At 41.3% G+C, this 14,605-nt stretch overlaps 2 protein-coding genes across 7 annotated transcripts in view; one reads left to right on the forward strand and one right to left on the reverse strand.

Annotated features, from left to right (window-relative positions):
- Window positions 1-4,065, reverse strand: part of CDK8 (cyclin dependent kinase 8) — a 145,289-nt gene extending 141,224 nt beyond the window's left edge. For 2 of the 6 annotated variants that reach the window (XM_025875164.2, XM_025875162.2), the window contains exon 1: window positions 3,440-4,065. In XM_025875164.2, coding sequence (XP_025730949.1) covers window positions 3,440-3,567 — 128 coding nt within the window. In that variant the 5' untranslated portion in view covers window positions 3,568-4,065. The remainder of the gene's footprint in view (window positions 1-3,439) is intronic. The other 4 variants (XM_073894755.1, XM_073894756.1, XM_025875161.2 and 1 more) reach the window with 3 other exon arrangements.
- Window positions 3,703-7,031, forward strand: LOC141373090 (uncharacterized). Its single transcript, XM_073894318.1, has 3 exons — window positions 3,703-3,707; window positions 3,812-4,416; window positions 6,901-7,031. Exons 1-3 carry the CDS (start codon window positions 3,703-3,705, stop codon window positions 6,969-6,971), a joined length of 681 nt encoding a protein of 226 aa, XP_073750419.1. The 3' UTR covers window positions 6,972-7,031.
- The last annotated feature ends 7,574 nt before the right edge of the window (window positions 7,032-14,605 follow it).

A 14,605-nucleotide genomic window follows, 5' to 3' on the forward strand; every position in this document is an offset into this window, starting at 1 on the left:
TAGTTGTATAACCATGGGCAAATTTAACCTTTCTAACAGTTTAACCTTTCTTACAGTTTCCTCACCTGTAAAACTGAAAAACAGAACTGACCTGATATGGTACTCGGGTATGGTACTCGGAAGGATTAAACAGATGATGAATGTAAAGGGCTTTACCGAGGACTTAGTTCTTACTCAATAATTTAGCTATTATCAGTATTACTGCCTACTAATCTCTGGATTGCCTACAAAAGTGCCCCAACAAAGTTCTCTTTATATTTCTCACTCTCTCTCACATAAACACATACACAATTCCAATTATATATTATCTGTTCTTCTGAACATAGAATGCAGCAAACTAAGAACACTTCAAGAAAATTCCTTTTGCTTTTCTTTTTTAGAGATCAAACTCTAGTTATCTAAAATTGATTTTTAAATTCTAGAAATGTCCATTCCCTATAATAAGAGTTTAGAATTTAAAAACACAAATTGTTTTCTGTCTTCTTGCACTTTCCATTCTTTCGAACAAAATGAGTTTGGCTGCCTAAATTCTGCAAAGAGGAAACGCAACTGACTCAGAAAGAAAATGAATCTCCTTGCTTCCTACTGAGTACCCTTTTGGTGTTCAGACACAAAGGACACTCTCTATCTCATTTATGGTGACAGTGACAGCAAATTATTTCCAAGATTTATTGTGCATTTATGTTTTAATTCTATTAGAATCTGAAATTAACACAATTATAAAAGGCCCTTTTTCCATATATATAATCATGCCTCAAATAAAGTATTTCCTCCTTTCCCACACTCCTTAAAATGCAGAGTTTATCATAAGTGTAGGATACTAGCAGGAGAGTATTAATAATTCTTTAAGTCAAAGAAATGACCTTTTGAGCTGTTTTATTTCCTAAAAATAATTTAAGAAGCTAACTCTTCTGGTCTAAATTCTCTTACTATGTATTCATGTTCTGTGATGCTTGCTGAACAACTGAAAGGATACAACATTTACGTACGTTCATTTTAATAGTCAATTATGTCTAAACAAAACCTATTTTATTGTAAATCTCAGGATTCTCTTTGAAGGTGTTATTGTCTGGGTTCCTAGAGTACTCAGAAATTTCAGTTACAGAGTGTATAATTTAATTGGAAAGTAAATCAATACTAGAAACAAATTATTTCATCATCATCTTTTTACAAAAGATTAAACAGCCACAAATTTTATTTTACCAGGACTAAAATGCATTAAATTACATTTCACTGACATAAGATCAAAAGAACCTCATAAATACAATGCTGTATTTTACCAGAGTGAGGTTATAGGAAGCCAAACCAAAAATATTCCCTCTGGAAAACAAAAACTGTCTTAAGTAATTTTAAAACTCTCTTCACATTTGATCCTTTTTTATTTTTTTAAATTTCATCCTATAAACAAAATCATTAAAGGTTGCTGGAAAACAAGCCCAAAGAATTATAAATAAAGTTATTTTTTTCCAAAATGCAATGCTACTTTTTAGCTATCACAAATGACTAAGAAATGTTCACATACTATACATTTAGCTATTTTTAAATTATATAATTCTTCTAAAATTATTTTTGGTCTAAATTAAAACCTAACCATGAGATATAAAATGTGGTTAAAAGTACCTCTTGCCAATAAAAAATATCATAGTTTTAAAACAAAATATAAAATCAAAGTTAATAAACTTATGCTTTATTAGCTTAAATTGGTAATTTATGAAAATAGAACTGGCTTCTCTCAGAGAGATTAACAATAATTTAAAGTCACCAGAATTTTATAAAGCAGATGACAGACTAGTCAAATGTACTACTATGTCTAATCTCATGGGATTGGGGATTTTCTGAATATGTCCCCAAATTACATAATACTGGGGGAAAGGGAGATGGTTTAAGGCTTTTGAAAAATATTATATGAGAAGGATAATTTTAAAAATATGTCAGAATTCTTCAATGAAAAATATAAATGCAAGTCAACAGTAGGTATCTCCAGACGCTGATTTCTCAAATGTCACCAGATTATCCATCCCACTAAGTACTTTTAAATACATGCAGCACACAGAGTATCAAGTTTTCAAATCTGTATCTTTTGCAGATATCTGTACTGCTTTAACTGCTGCATATAAGCACTGAAATGCACGTACCAAATTTATTAGAATCACTATCTTCCTTTAAGAGTCCCTTTTAAGTTATTTTAAAAAGATATCTTACTAAATCTAAGAAAAACGTTGAATAAATATAACTTCTTTTTCCAATCCAGAATATTAAAGTATTTATAAATATGGCTCCCCCCAACTTACTTCAGCTTTATGAATGGTTTCATTTTTTTAGTGCTAATACAGTTCTGAACATACCCTCCTACCTAATTGGGGGGGGGGAAGCAATTATTTTAAACCTGGAACAGCAGCTAACAAATTAACAGTGATATTCAAGTAAACCTACTTTGTTTACACTGAAACCTAAAGATTATATAATAAACTCTGAAATTATCTTTCCAGCAATTTTCTATACTGTCAAAGGCAACAGAGACAACATACGTTTTTACAAGAGGAAAACAAGGAGTTAATAAAATATATTTTCCCCTTAACTAAGAATTGCCTTCTCTTTTGTCAATATTACACGACATTCATCTACTGACAAAGGAAAAAATGAACACTTCACTTGCCTGTTTAAGAAACTAAACTGGGAGCATTACCAGTCATAGACTTAATTAAGTTATTTCTAGGGGAAAATATTTAAAGCAAAGAGACTATTTACAGTTCATTGCCAACTACTAAATTTTGGGGGAACAGGCCTGAACAAGATAGTCCCTATTTGTCCCTTGCCTTTTTCCCCACCACCCACCCTGCACCAAACCCCCATTGTTCTACGTAAAACTCACAGGTTAATGATATCTAAATAGCAATTGCTACATTTATGTTACAGATTATCACTATGAAGAACTCTTCAGCATCACATTTACTTGCTGCTTTCTTTCCCCCAAATAAAATCCAAATTTGGTAATAAATCAATCACAAACTGGTGGGGGAAAGGATCACAGCTTCTCTTCCAGACTGATGGATGTCACTCGAGAGGCGTGAGGAAATCCCCCCGAAGGTTACCATAATAAACTGAGCCCCCCCCGAAAATCATTTAAACTGACGTTTTACTACAATTTTTTTAAAAATCTATAACCGAAACCCTTGAAAAGTATACAGCCCATGGAGTAAAAGCTCCTTTTCCCTATTAGCCACCAAAGTAGAACACAGAGGCAGCAGCACGCAGAATTTCGCGTGGGTCTGGATCCCTCGTACACCACTTCCTCCCCAAACCTGGCTGGCAGGGCCAGATGCTGGTGTCGAGGAAGTGGGAGACCCGCACGCCGGCGCCCCACTCTCCCTCCGGGCTACCTGCCTCGGCCTGCGGAGCGCCGCCCAGCGCGGACACCGGCACAGACACAAACACTCACCCATCTTTCCTCTTGGCTTTGTAGACGTGACCATAAGTGCCTCGGCCAACTTTGCAGCCCTCGTATTCAAACAGGTCCTCGACCCGCTCCCGCTCGCTGCTCAGCTTCACTTTAAAGTCATAGTCCATTGTCACAGCCTCCGGGGCCGGGGAGCTGGGTCGGGGGGCCGGGGGACAGGGGTGGGGACCGGGGAAGCACCGGCAGCCGCAGCCCCCGGGAACCCGCCCGCTCTACACCCGGCGGCCGCAGCACCAGCCCGACTGATGCGGCAAGAGCAGAAGGCCCCGCGAGAGCGCCGGGGACATCCAGGGGGACGGCGGGGCAGAGGCCGGCCGGGAGGGTGGGGGGACGGGGAGGTTCCCCCGGGCGAAGGAGAGCAGAGGGACGAGGGCTGGGGGTGGGGAGCGGCGTCTCTGCCCTTGTCCCCGCGGGCTCCCGGGGCGCCGGCTCTCCTGCTCGCTGCTGCCGCGCGTTCTGCTCCCGCTGCGGGGAGCGGCGGGGCGGCCGCGGCGGGCTCTCCTCCTCTTACACTCGCACTCACGCCTCACCCTCTCTCACACACACACGCTCACACTCACTCACTCACTCTCTCTCCCATACACTCAAACAGAAAGGCAGCGCCGCACAACAGCCGGTACCTCCTCAGAGGAGGGAGGGAGGGGACTCGCGGAACACGGCCACGGCTGTCGCAAAAACGTCGCGAAAGATCGGGTTGCCTCCGGGCCTCCCTGCAGCCTGCTCAGCGGCGCCGGTCTGGCCTTGCCGGGGTCCGCACCTCGAGGACCGGGTGGAAGAAGCAGGGTACCCACTGCCTAAAGCTGCCGCCAGACGCACCACGTGGACTGTCCCGACGGCGGCCTGGACCCCAGACTACAATGCCCAGAATGCACAGGCCACCGTCGTTGCCGCCCCTTCTATGACTCCACCCCACACAGTGGTAATAGGGGAGCGTTGCATGCTGGGATCAGTAGTCCAAGGTGAGATAAGTTTCAATCGCTTGGAGGAAAAATAATTTTTTTTTCTTACTGCAATATCGCTAGAGTATGATTTGGGCCATAAACTTAACCAGAGAAATTTACGTGCGAGGGAGGCTAGTTTGCATTAGAACCACATTTTATTCCACTTCCGATCTCCAGATGTTAAATGGTATTATCATTACCGAAAAAAGTCTATATATTTGTAAACACCTCACAGACTATTACTTGGCGTATTCTTGTCGTTCACAATCTGTTAAGGGCTGCACAATAATACCAACATAATGACACATATTACAAACATGAGTGAAAGTGAGATTCTGGATTTCAGCTCAGGTCATGATCTCAGAGTCATGAGATCGAGCCTCAGGTGGGGCTCTGTACTGGGTGTGGAGCCTGCTTAAGACTCTGTCTCTCCCTCTCCCTCTTCCGTCCCTTAAAAAAATTGTATAGTTTTAAGATGTACAACGTGTTGTGTGTGTGTGTGTATGTCTGTATACACACACACACACACATACATACATACATATATATGTATATATACAGACATACATAGTGAAATGATTACTATAGTCAAGCTAATTAACAGTATTCTTACTGTCAGTAATCCTAGGGCAGGAAAGGAAGCCAGCCTTGGAAGAGGGCAGAGAAAGGCCTGCTTCCCTCTCCAGAGCTAGGGTGAAAGAGGGATCTGAACTCCAGGTTGGGAGAATATGATGGTTTGAGGTAAGCAGAACACAGCATCAGGATGGGGAGCTAAGGAAGAGATAGACCTTAGGGACGTGGAGGGGAGCTTGGTCTATGTCTTAGGAGCAGTAACATCTAATATCCAATTTAAGGTTTTTTCCTTTCTGTGTGGTAATGCCCTTCTGTTATCCCTAGGCTATCAGCCTGGTCTTAGCTGTGTCCATGCTTGGAGGAAAGGAGAGGGAAGCAGCCCAAGACTCAATTAAGAAAGATAAGAAGTGGCCTGCAGAGCCAAAGCCATGAACTAGGAAAGACTGGGCACATGTTAGGTTTCCAAAAACTTGAGGAATGGAATCTGTTTTTAGAATGGATTTCCGATAGATCAAAGGATGAGGGTTCATACTTAATTGTTACTTAGATGAATTGAACATATCAGGAACACGGAGCTGTCATTTCAGTTTGATTTTCAATTTCAGGTTATACTGGTATCACATGTCTCTTTACACGGTCACTGGAAGTCATGATGGTGCAGAGTTTATGACCCTCATTGGTTTGTGTTCCAAACAATGTGCAAATAATGCTCGTGCTTTTCATAAATGTGGTTTTATTTACATTCTAAATTTAACATCTCCAGTCTTAACATGCCTCCCAAACACCAGCCCCACATTTCAACTCCTCCTGTTCAGCCTAAGGGAATATTCTGCTGTCATCTCAAACTTAAAATTTCTGAAAATGATCATTCCGTACCCCAAACGTCCCAAATCCAGTGAATAGCAATGCCAAGAGACAGACATTCTGTTGTTTTACTGCCAATCCTAGGAGTTCAGGCCTTCATTAGCTGCACATTGTCCTTCATACTCATGCCAAATACTCTTTTGTCTGGCCTGTCCTCAGAGGCTGGTTGCTTCCTCATACCATCTCTGACCTTTGCAGTCCTACCCATCCTCCAAGGTACAACTCAAATGCCTAACTTAGTCATGAAGCTTTTCCTGGTTCTTACAACTGAATATGAACCCCCTCCTTTTTTTTTTTTTTTTTTTTTTACTCCAGCCCTGGCGCCATTATACTTTATTTGTAACTCATGTAGAAACATCACAGCTACTTTGTATTTTAGTCATTTCTTTTATGTACTTAAAAAAATATGTCCTTTAATGAACACCTTAATGGCTGAGTCTCTGACTTACTCATCTCTGTATCTCTTAAAGTGCCCAGAACATAGTTTGCATAATTATATGTGATTAGCATGTGTTGAATAGATTGATTCCTATAAAGGTTGAAATGGACCTTAAGTTGGGGGGGGGCGGACAGTCATTTTAAAACATTTAACGTCTTACCTCTGTCTTGCCTCTGAATGTGTATTTTTTTGCAGTGTGGAAAAGAATTTGGTGCTATATATATCATGATGTATTGATGTGAAAGCCCAAGTGGGTCTTCTCAGAGTTGCTCACTTCTCAATCTCTACCACTTTTGTTTTCTCGCTCGATATTAGAGTGTGCTTTAAGCAGAAAGTTTCTAACCTTCCTTTCTGCAGGTGGAATATTCATCATCTTCATCATCAAAAAGCACATATTAAACATCTACATTTGAGTAGTGTTATACACAAGAAAGAACAGGTTAGGTCAATCAACACTCTAGCCTTTTAAATTTTTTCAAAGAAAATACTGATGCAAAATTTCTCAGTTAACCCCATACGCATCCAGAATATAATTTTAAAACTTGGAAACAACCAGAACCAAAAAGCACTTTCAAAAGTAACTTTCTTTCTCCCCTTCATCATATGAATGTTATTTGTTCTTATAGACTCATTTTCACATGACTGGAAAGATTACCACGAACGGTTGCTGAATTTGGCATCAGACACCTATCGTTAGAGAAGAATTGACTCTGTTTCTCAACTCCGGTTCTAAAAATCACAGGAAGAGCTCTGATCCAGCTAGGTCAGGGGCCCATTCCTGGATCCATGAAGTGTGCCCGTGGGGGCAGGGTCATATAAGAATATGAGCGCTCCTTCATTCAGGGGGATGAGGAAGATGGGGTGGGGACTCACAGGAGAAGGGAGAAAACTCTAAGTACCATGAAGGCTCTGAGACAAAGCAATGTGATAGAAAATGAGCCCGAAGGAGATTACTTCAGATTGGGTGGCTGGTCAAGGATTCTCTGAGGTAATGCTTAAGTGAGACCTGAATGATTAGGAGAAAAACCTGCTAAGGTGGGAGCTCAGGGTAATCCACGTGGTGTATGGTGTACAGCAAGTGCAAAGACTTTAAGCTAGGAAAGGAGTCTTGTTTGATAGGAGTGTCACGAGTAAGGGGGGAGGTTGTGTGAGATGAATACAAAGAGGTAGGCAGGGACCAGAATATACAGGGCCTTTTAGACCATAGTAAGGGCTTAGATTTTATTTTTAGGACAACAGGAAGTCATTGGTAGGTTGTAAGCAAGGGAGCCACCAGATGTGATCTATACTTTAAAAAGAATATCCTGGGGCGCCTGGGTGGCTCAGTTGGTTAAGCGACTGCCTTCGGCTCAGGTCATGATCCTGGAGTCCCGGGATCGAGTCCCACATCGGGCTCCCTGCTCAGCGGGGAGTCTGCTTCTCCCTCTGACCCTCTTCCCTCTCGTGCTCTCTGTCTCTCACTCTCTCTCAAATAAATAAATAAAATCTTTAAAAAAAAAAAAAAGAAGAATATCCTGGCTGCTATGTTAACAATGGATTGCAGGAGACAAGATTGAAAGAGAGATTGACAGACAGACGGACAAGTAGGTATGGGACTTGCTGCTCAGTTGGATGGGAAGAAAAGGAAGGAATCAAGATGACTCCTGAAGATGGTACCGCTTACCGAGATGGGAACGACTTTGAGAGGAATGAGTTTAGGTCAAAGCAAGATATAAGAGTAGCCCAGATTCAAAGAGGGGCAAGTATACTCCACTTCTCAGGAATAGGAAGAGTAAAATACTGTGGCCATGTTTTTCAGTTCTTTCATGGGTACATCTGAATCTGTGGATTTGGTGAAAGTTGAAAGGGTTCCTTCTCAAATGGCTTTGGTTTTCTCTGTAAGGTGCAAGAAAAGTTTACCTCTGTGAGTGAGGAGACAGGAGTGGAAGGAGAAAGCAGTGTCTGAAAAGACTACCGGTTTAAAACACGCTTTGGGCAGAATGAAAGAGATAGCTGGCAGGATAGCATCGTGGGGCTTCTAGCCAAAGTTGCAGGTCCATTTGCAGGTGCAGCCATGCATTTATATCAATATCTATCTGCCCTGTCGTGAGATTTTCATCACCAGCACTCAACAGCCCAGGTGGAGGCCTGGCAAAGACAGATGTTAGATTCATCCAGGGTTAGAGCGTTGCCAGCTGGGTTTAATGAAAAGAAGATGAGGCGACAGAGGTTAGAATTATTGGCAATAGAGTAGTTAAAATGACAGACCATGACATTTACGCCGGGGAAGGAGGAAAATGAGAACAGGATCCCTTTTACAACATAACGGTAGCTTGAAATTTTTTAACTAAATTTTTTGTAGGATAATTTAAAAAAGAATTACCCTCATTCCTGGCTTCTTTAACATCTATGTATGGTAGCAAGACCCCATCAAATACATACTAAGTAAAACAGCTGAAGAAATAATATAAATAACAGGTTAAAAATGATTTCTTCTTTCCTTAGCTAATAGATTCCCATTACAGAGACTGATAAGGGCATCCCAGATGGAAAATGTCTCATATTTGTCAATGATGAATTCTGCTCTTGTATTCTATAAGTATTAAGGAAAATTTACCTCTTTAAATTGATAAACAATATTATCTTTTTTTTTAAGATTTTATTTATTTATTTGACAGAGAGAGACACAGCGAGAGAGGGAACACAAGCAGAGGGAGTGGGAGAGGGAGAAGCAGGCTTCCCGCAGAGCAGGGAGCCCGACGTGGGGCTCGATCCCAGGACTCTGGGATCATGACCTGAGCCGAAGGCAGACGCTTAATTACTGAGCCACCCAGGCTCCCCAACAATATTATAATCTTGTCCTTTTTTCTTCTATCGGATGCCTTTTTTCTTGGAATAAGCATAGTACTTCCTGTTTTTCAGTTCAAAATATATTTTGCTACGCAATGGTGTAGCAAGTAATCTATAGGAACACAGTTTAGTTTGTGTTCAGCTTTTCAAGGCCTAAAATATTATTCTGGCTTCTCATTCCAATATGCTTCACCCTCTAGCTAGTTAGACTGTTACTCAGGCCCACTCACCAGAAAAGCCAAGTTTCTTCTGGCTGGTTCCTGTACAAACATGGCTCTCCTGTGAGCCACATAGCTCCCTTTCTCACACATAAACATGGTTAGGTCACCTCTGCAACCACCTGATACTTGATACCCGAGGCTATTTGTTTCCATGCAACTTCATGCTCAGAACCTCTGGAACTTTTTCCCCTTTAGTAGCCCTTCCCCCTACCAGCCAAGGTCAAGTTCCATCAGATATTGTCCTCCTTGCTCTAAAACTCTACATCCTGTTTAAATTTTACAGTGTTGTTTTATTTACATCATTCTTGTGCTCAAAAATCTTCAAGGACCCTGCGTGACCTTTCATTGCCGATAGCATAAAGTTCAAACTCCTTCATCTAATGTTCCAGGCTCTGTATTTACTTTTGCCTGACTTAGGAAAATGCTTTAAGGCAGCTTACAATAGAAATCTTAGAGTGAGATTGAAATAATTAGCTCCACATAGCCAAAATTTCCACAATCTGAGCTCTTCTGTATCTCTAGTGTAGCTCCTAGCCAGTTTCTCGTAAGCTGTTTCCTAGCCAATTTAAAACAATGGTCCTTAGCCTTGGGTGTCCATTGGAAATACCTGGGGAATCACCCCAGCAATTCTGACGTAATTGATCTGGGCTACAGCTGGGTATTGGGACTTTTAAATCTCCCTGGTGATTCTAATGAGCATTCAAGGTTTAGAACTACCACATTAGAACAAGTTTATTGATTCTCCCTGAAACATTCATCATTCCACTCCTTTCCTCATCAACACCCCCCGCTTTTTTTTCTTTACTTGTCTACACTCTACCCACTCTTTAAGATACAACTGAGGTACTACTAGCATCTTTCCTTGTCACCCAAAGCCGATATACTCGTAGCCAGTACCTTGTTTACACTTATTTGGCATTTAGCACACACTTCTTATACCTTTGTGTATTTATACTGTGCTTCAGAAGAAATCTAATGTGTAGAGGGACAGGGACTGTTTTTTTTTTTTATCCCCAGAACATGACACAGTGCCTTTTAAACTATATACAATTGTGTATCTTATGGGAGGTAGTGATGATGATGATGATGATGATGATGATGATGATGTTGTAGCAGATGCCAAGTGAAGCAGATGACCTTATCCTTTCAGAGCACTGACTTGGGGCTATATGTGGGGCTACTCTTAGGCTACTGGAACCCATCTTACTTTTCACATGCAAAACTGAAGTACCTGGGAATTAAGCCACCCCCACCTTAACTTAATAACTATAGGTGCAAGTATGAATGCTCTAGCTCTCATAGCCTCTGACTGGGACAGTGCTGAGATGACCTACATTGTCTCCTGTGTCCTCTACGAATTTAGGTCAAAGTTGAAATACCATCCCTTCCTTAAGCTCCTTTCATTCCCAGTTTCACTCCCCTATTCCCTTACTGGTTTTTCCAGGGAACACTTCCTAAATAAAGTATTTTTACATGAATCCTTATCTAAGGTTTTCTGTTTTCTGTGGGGGGTGGGGGGATAACCCACCATAGACAGACAATAATATGATCATAGAAGTAGCAGCTATTATTTATTGAATATTTTCTGTGTGCAAGACATGAATTCATTTAATCCTCAGAATTAATTAGGTCCTATGGTTATCCTCATTTTACAGTTTAGGACATGAAGCCGTATAGAAATTAAGTAATTGGCCCAAGGTCACAGATGTAAAAGAAGAGGACTGAAAAAAAGAGATGAATCAGCTTACAGGGCAAGGACAGTAGGGGAATCAAATCAAATTTTAAAAAATTAATTTCAACAATTTACCAGTTAAGCTCTGTGGGTAAACCACCATGTATACTTTTTTTTATGAAATGAGTTCTGAGTTCTGATAAACAATTTACAAATTTTCAAACGCAATCAATTTTTATTTTTTTAACTTTATTTTATTATGTTATGTCACCATACAGTACATCATTAGTTTTTGATGTGGTGATCCACGATCCATTGTTTTTTATACCACCCAGTGCTCCATGCAGTACGTGCCCTCCTTAATACCCATCACCGGGCTAACCCATCCCCCCTCCCCCCTCCCCTCTAAAACTCAGTTTGTTTCTCAGAGTCCATAGTCTCTCATGGTTCGTCTCTCCCTCCGATTCCCCCCCCTTCATTTTTCCCTTCCTTCTCCTAATGTCCTCCATGTTATTCCTTATGTTCCTCAAATAAGTGAAACCATATGATAATGGACTTTCTCTGCTTGACTTATTTCACTTAGCATCATCTCCTCCAGTCCCACCCATGTGGATGCAAAAGTTGGGTATTCATCCTTTCTGATGGCTGAGTAATATTCCATTGTATCTATGGACCACATCTTCTTCATCCATTCATCTGTCGAAGGGCATCTCGGCTCTTCCCACAGTTTGGCTATTGCGGACATTGCTGCTATAAACATTGGGGTGCAGGTGCCCCTTCGTTTCACTACATCTGTATCTTTGGGGTAAATCCCAGTAGTGCAATTGCTGGGTCATAGGGTAGCTCTGCTTTTAATTTTTTGAGGAACCTCCTCACTGTTTTCCAAAGTGGCTGTACCAACTTGCATTCCCACCAACAGTGTAGGAGGGTTCCCCTCTCTCCACAACCTCTCCAACATTTGTTGTTTCTTGCCTTGTCAATTTTAAACGTAGTCAATTTTTAGATTAGAAACTTCATTTCTGGGGCACCTGGGTGGTTCAGTCAGTTGAGCATCTGCCTTCGGCTCAGGTCATGATCTCAGGGTCCTGGGATTGAGACCTGCATCAGGCTCCCTGCTCAGCAGGGAGTCTGCTTCTCTCTCTCTCTCTCACCTTGCCCCACCCCCCCACTCATGCTGTCTCTCTCATTCACTCTCTATCAAATAAATAAGTAAAATCTTAAAAAAAAAAAAAACAACTTCATTTTTAAGTGAAGGTCAGAATATCCCCTTCTTCTCCCCACTTCTCTCCCTGCGATACTTTATGGTATGTACATCTGATCACAGGAGGTAAAACCCATATTTGGACAATTAATAATTTAGATCCATTACAGACTAAATGTGTATTTTTGGACTAGGCTGGGAATTACCATGCATGCTTTCTCTAGAATATGCATTCTGAATCATAAACAATGCTTATTGAAATGAAGCACTTCCAGATTTAAGTTCTTGTCTCCTATTCTCCTTATTCCCAGCCCAGTTCATTATAGTTCTTTCCAGATATGACGTCGTTCATATCTTAAAGATTTATTTATTTTAAAGAGGGAGGGAGGTGCAGAGGGAGTGAGGGAATTTTGAGCAGACTCCTTACTGAGCTCAGAGCCTGATGCAGGCCTCCATTTCACAACCCTGAGATCATGACCTGCGCCAAAATCAAGAGGCAGACACTTAACTGACTGAGCCACCCAGGGGTTCCCTTCATATTTTAAAAAGACAGTTCTCAACAGCGCATGTGTGGACTATTTCTTACACAGGAGTCATTCCCCCTCCCACCTACCCTCTGCTCCATCCTCCCTCCATTACTCCTCTGACAATATTTACTGAGCTCCTATTGTATGCTGTGCCCTTCTGGCTGCTATGAAAACAGCTACTATGGTGTCTGGAACATGGTGGGTACTCAAAAATGTTTATTTCCTTTCCCACTGACATTGACCTTCTTATGAACTTGTCCATCCCTGTGCTCTTGCCTCTTCCAGTAAAATAGATATGCTTTAATCTTCCACTTGTTTGCCAAAGCTGTCTTTTTATAAGCCTGAGTAGAATTTGGTAACTTTTAACCTCTTCTGGGGATATTTGTGACCACAGGAATGGAAAGTTTGCTTAGGTCAACTTTATTTATAAATGTGATTTAATATTGTTAAATGTCAGTTTGTGTCATAAATAGGGAAGAAATTGCACTTATCTCTCTACTCTTTTCAATCATTCATTCATTTATTCAATATTAGCGTATGGCTTCCACAGATACTGAGGTAGACCCTGGAAATATCAAGAGGAATAGGACCAGAAGCCTGCCCCATACACATCATAGTCTAGTTCAGTGCTTCTCAATCCTAATTGCACATTACAATAATCTGAGAGCTTTAAAAAGAAATCACTGATGGGGCGCCTGGGTGGCTCATTCGGTTAAGTGTCTGCCTTCGGCTCAGGTCATGATCCCAGGGTCCTGGGATCCAGCCCCGCATTGGGCTCCCTGCTCAGCGGGGAGCCTGCTTCTCCCTCTCCCTTGCCTGCCACTCCCTCTGCCTGTACTCTCTCTCTCTCTCTCTCTCTCTCTCTCTGTCTCTCTCAAATAAATAAATCAAACCTTTAAAAAATAAAAATTAAAAAAACCACTGATGCCCAGATCTAATCCTAGACTAATTAAATCTGAATGATTTGGCAGATTTTAATCTGCCATACCAAAAATTTTAATAGCTCCTTAGAGGAATCTAATTTTAGCCAGAATTGAGAACCGCTGGGCTAGTGGATATGAGGGGATTTAAGGTAGAACTATAAATATATCCTAATCACTTGGAGAGTTAAATGTATGTATGTATGATATGAGATATGTATATTACATACCTATATCTATCCTTACCTACCCCCCCTCACCCTAAGGCAATATTAAGACCCTCAGAGAGAGGAGTACCACGGGTGTTTTGAAAAGTGCTTCTGTTTTCTCTTCCTCAAACAAGTAGGAAGACAATTATGTGATAAGTCACTATCGGTTACTATAAGATCACATGGAAGGAAAACATAACCAAGGTCAAAGAGTCAGTGAATTTTCTCCAGAAGTGGAGATGTCAGAGCTTATGAGTCCTAAAAGAGTTAGCCTGGTAGAGAGAGATAGGATTAATTTTTCCCAAATGAAAGAACCAAGCTAGGCTAGACATTAGCCCATCTTTGCTCAACTTTTCTCCCTTTCCTGTCTTTCTTCCCTCACCACTGAAAGGTTTTTCCTGGAGAATACTCCATCAATAAATCACTGACTCTTGCTCAGTTGCTAGAGAATCCAACCTAAGATAATTGATAGCTGGAGGAATCCCAATAAGTAAGGATGACCTTTTGGAGCTGCCATCATCTGCTAAGGGACTGGCCACAAAGCCCTTAGTGGAGTTTTGACAGTCCTGGCACATGAAAGAGTGCAGCAGCTAAGGTTTTGCCCTGTGGGGAGTTGGTGTGTATTGCAGGTGGAAGAGAATGCCCTGGCTGGTTGTCCGGTATTTGAGAGGTATGGAGGAGGTAGTTATTATAAGGGCTGTGGAATGGGATGGCTAGTGCTGGGCACCATTGATGAACCGAGGAAAGAAAAT

Source organism: Callorhinus ursinus, unplaced genomic scaffold (genome assembly GCF_003265705.2).
Source record: "Callorhinus ursinus isolate GAN/ISIS: 27379988/994484 unplaced genomic scaffold, GSC_fseal_2.0 scaffold7, whole genome shotgun sequence".
Classification (NCBI taxonomy): Eukaryota; Metazoa; Chordata; class Mammalia; order Carnivora; family Otariidae; genus Callorhinus; species Callorhinus ursinus.

What these genes read in the sequence shown, in the direction of transcription:
- LOC141373090 (XM_073894318.1), top strand. An exon ending in GCTGGGATCAGTAGTCCAAG is followed by an intron (nt 4,417 to 6,900) that starts GTGAGATAAGTT and finishes TTGTTCTTATAG; the next exon opens with ACTCATTTTCACATGACTGG.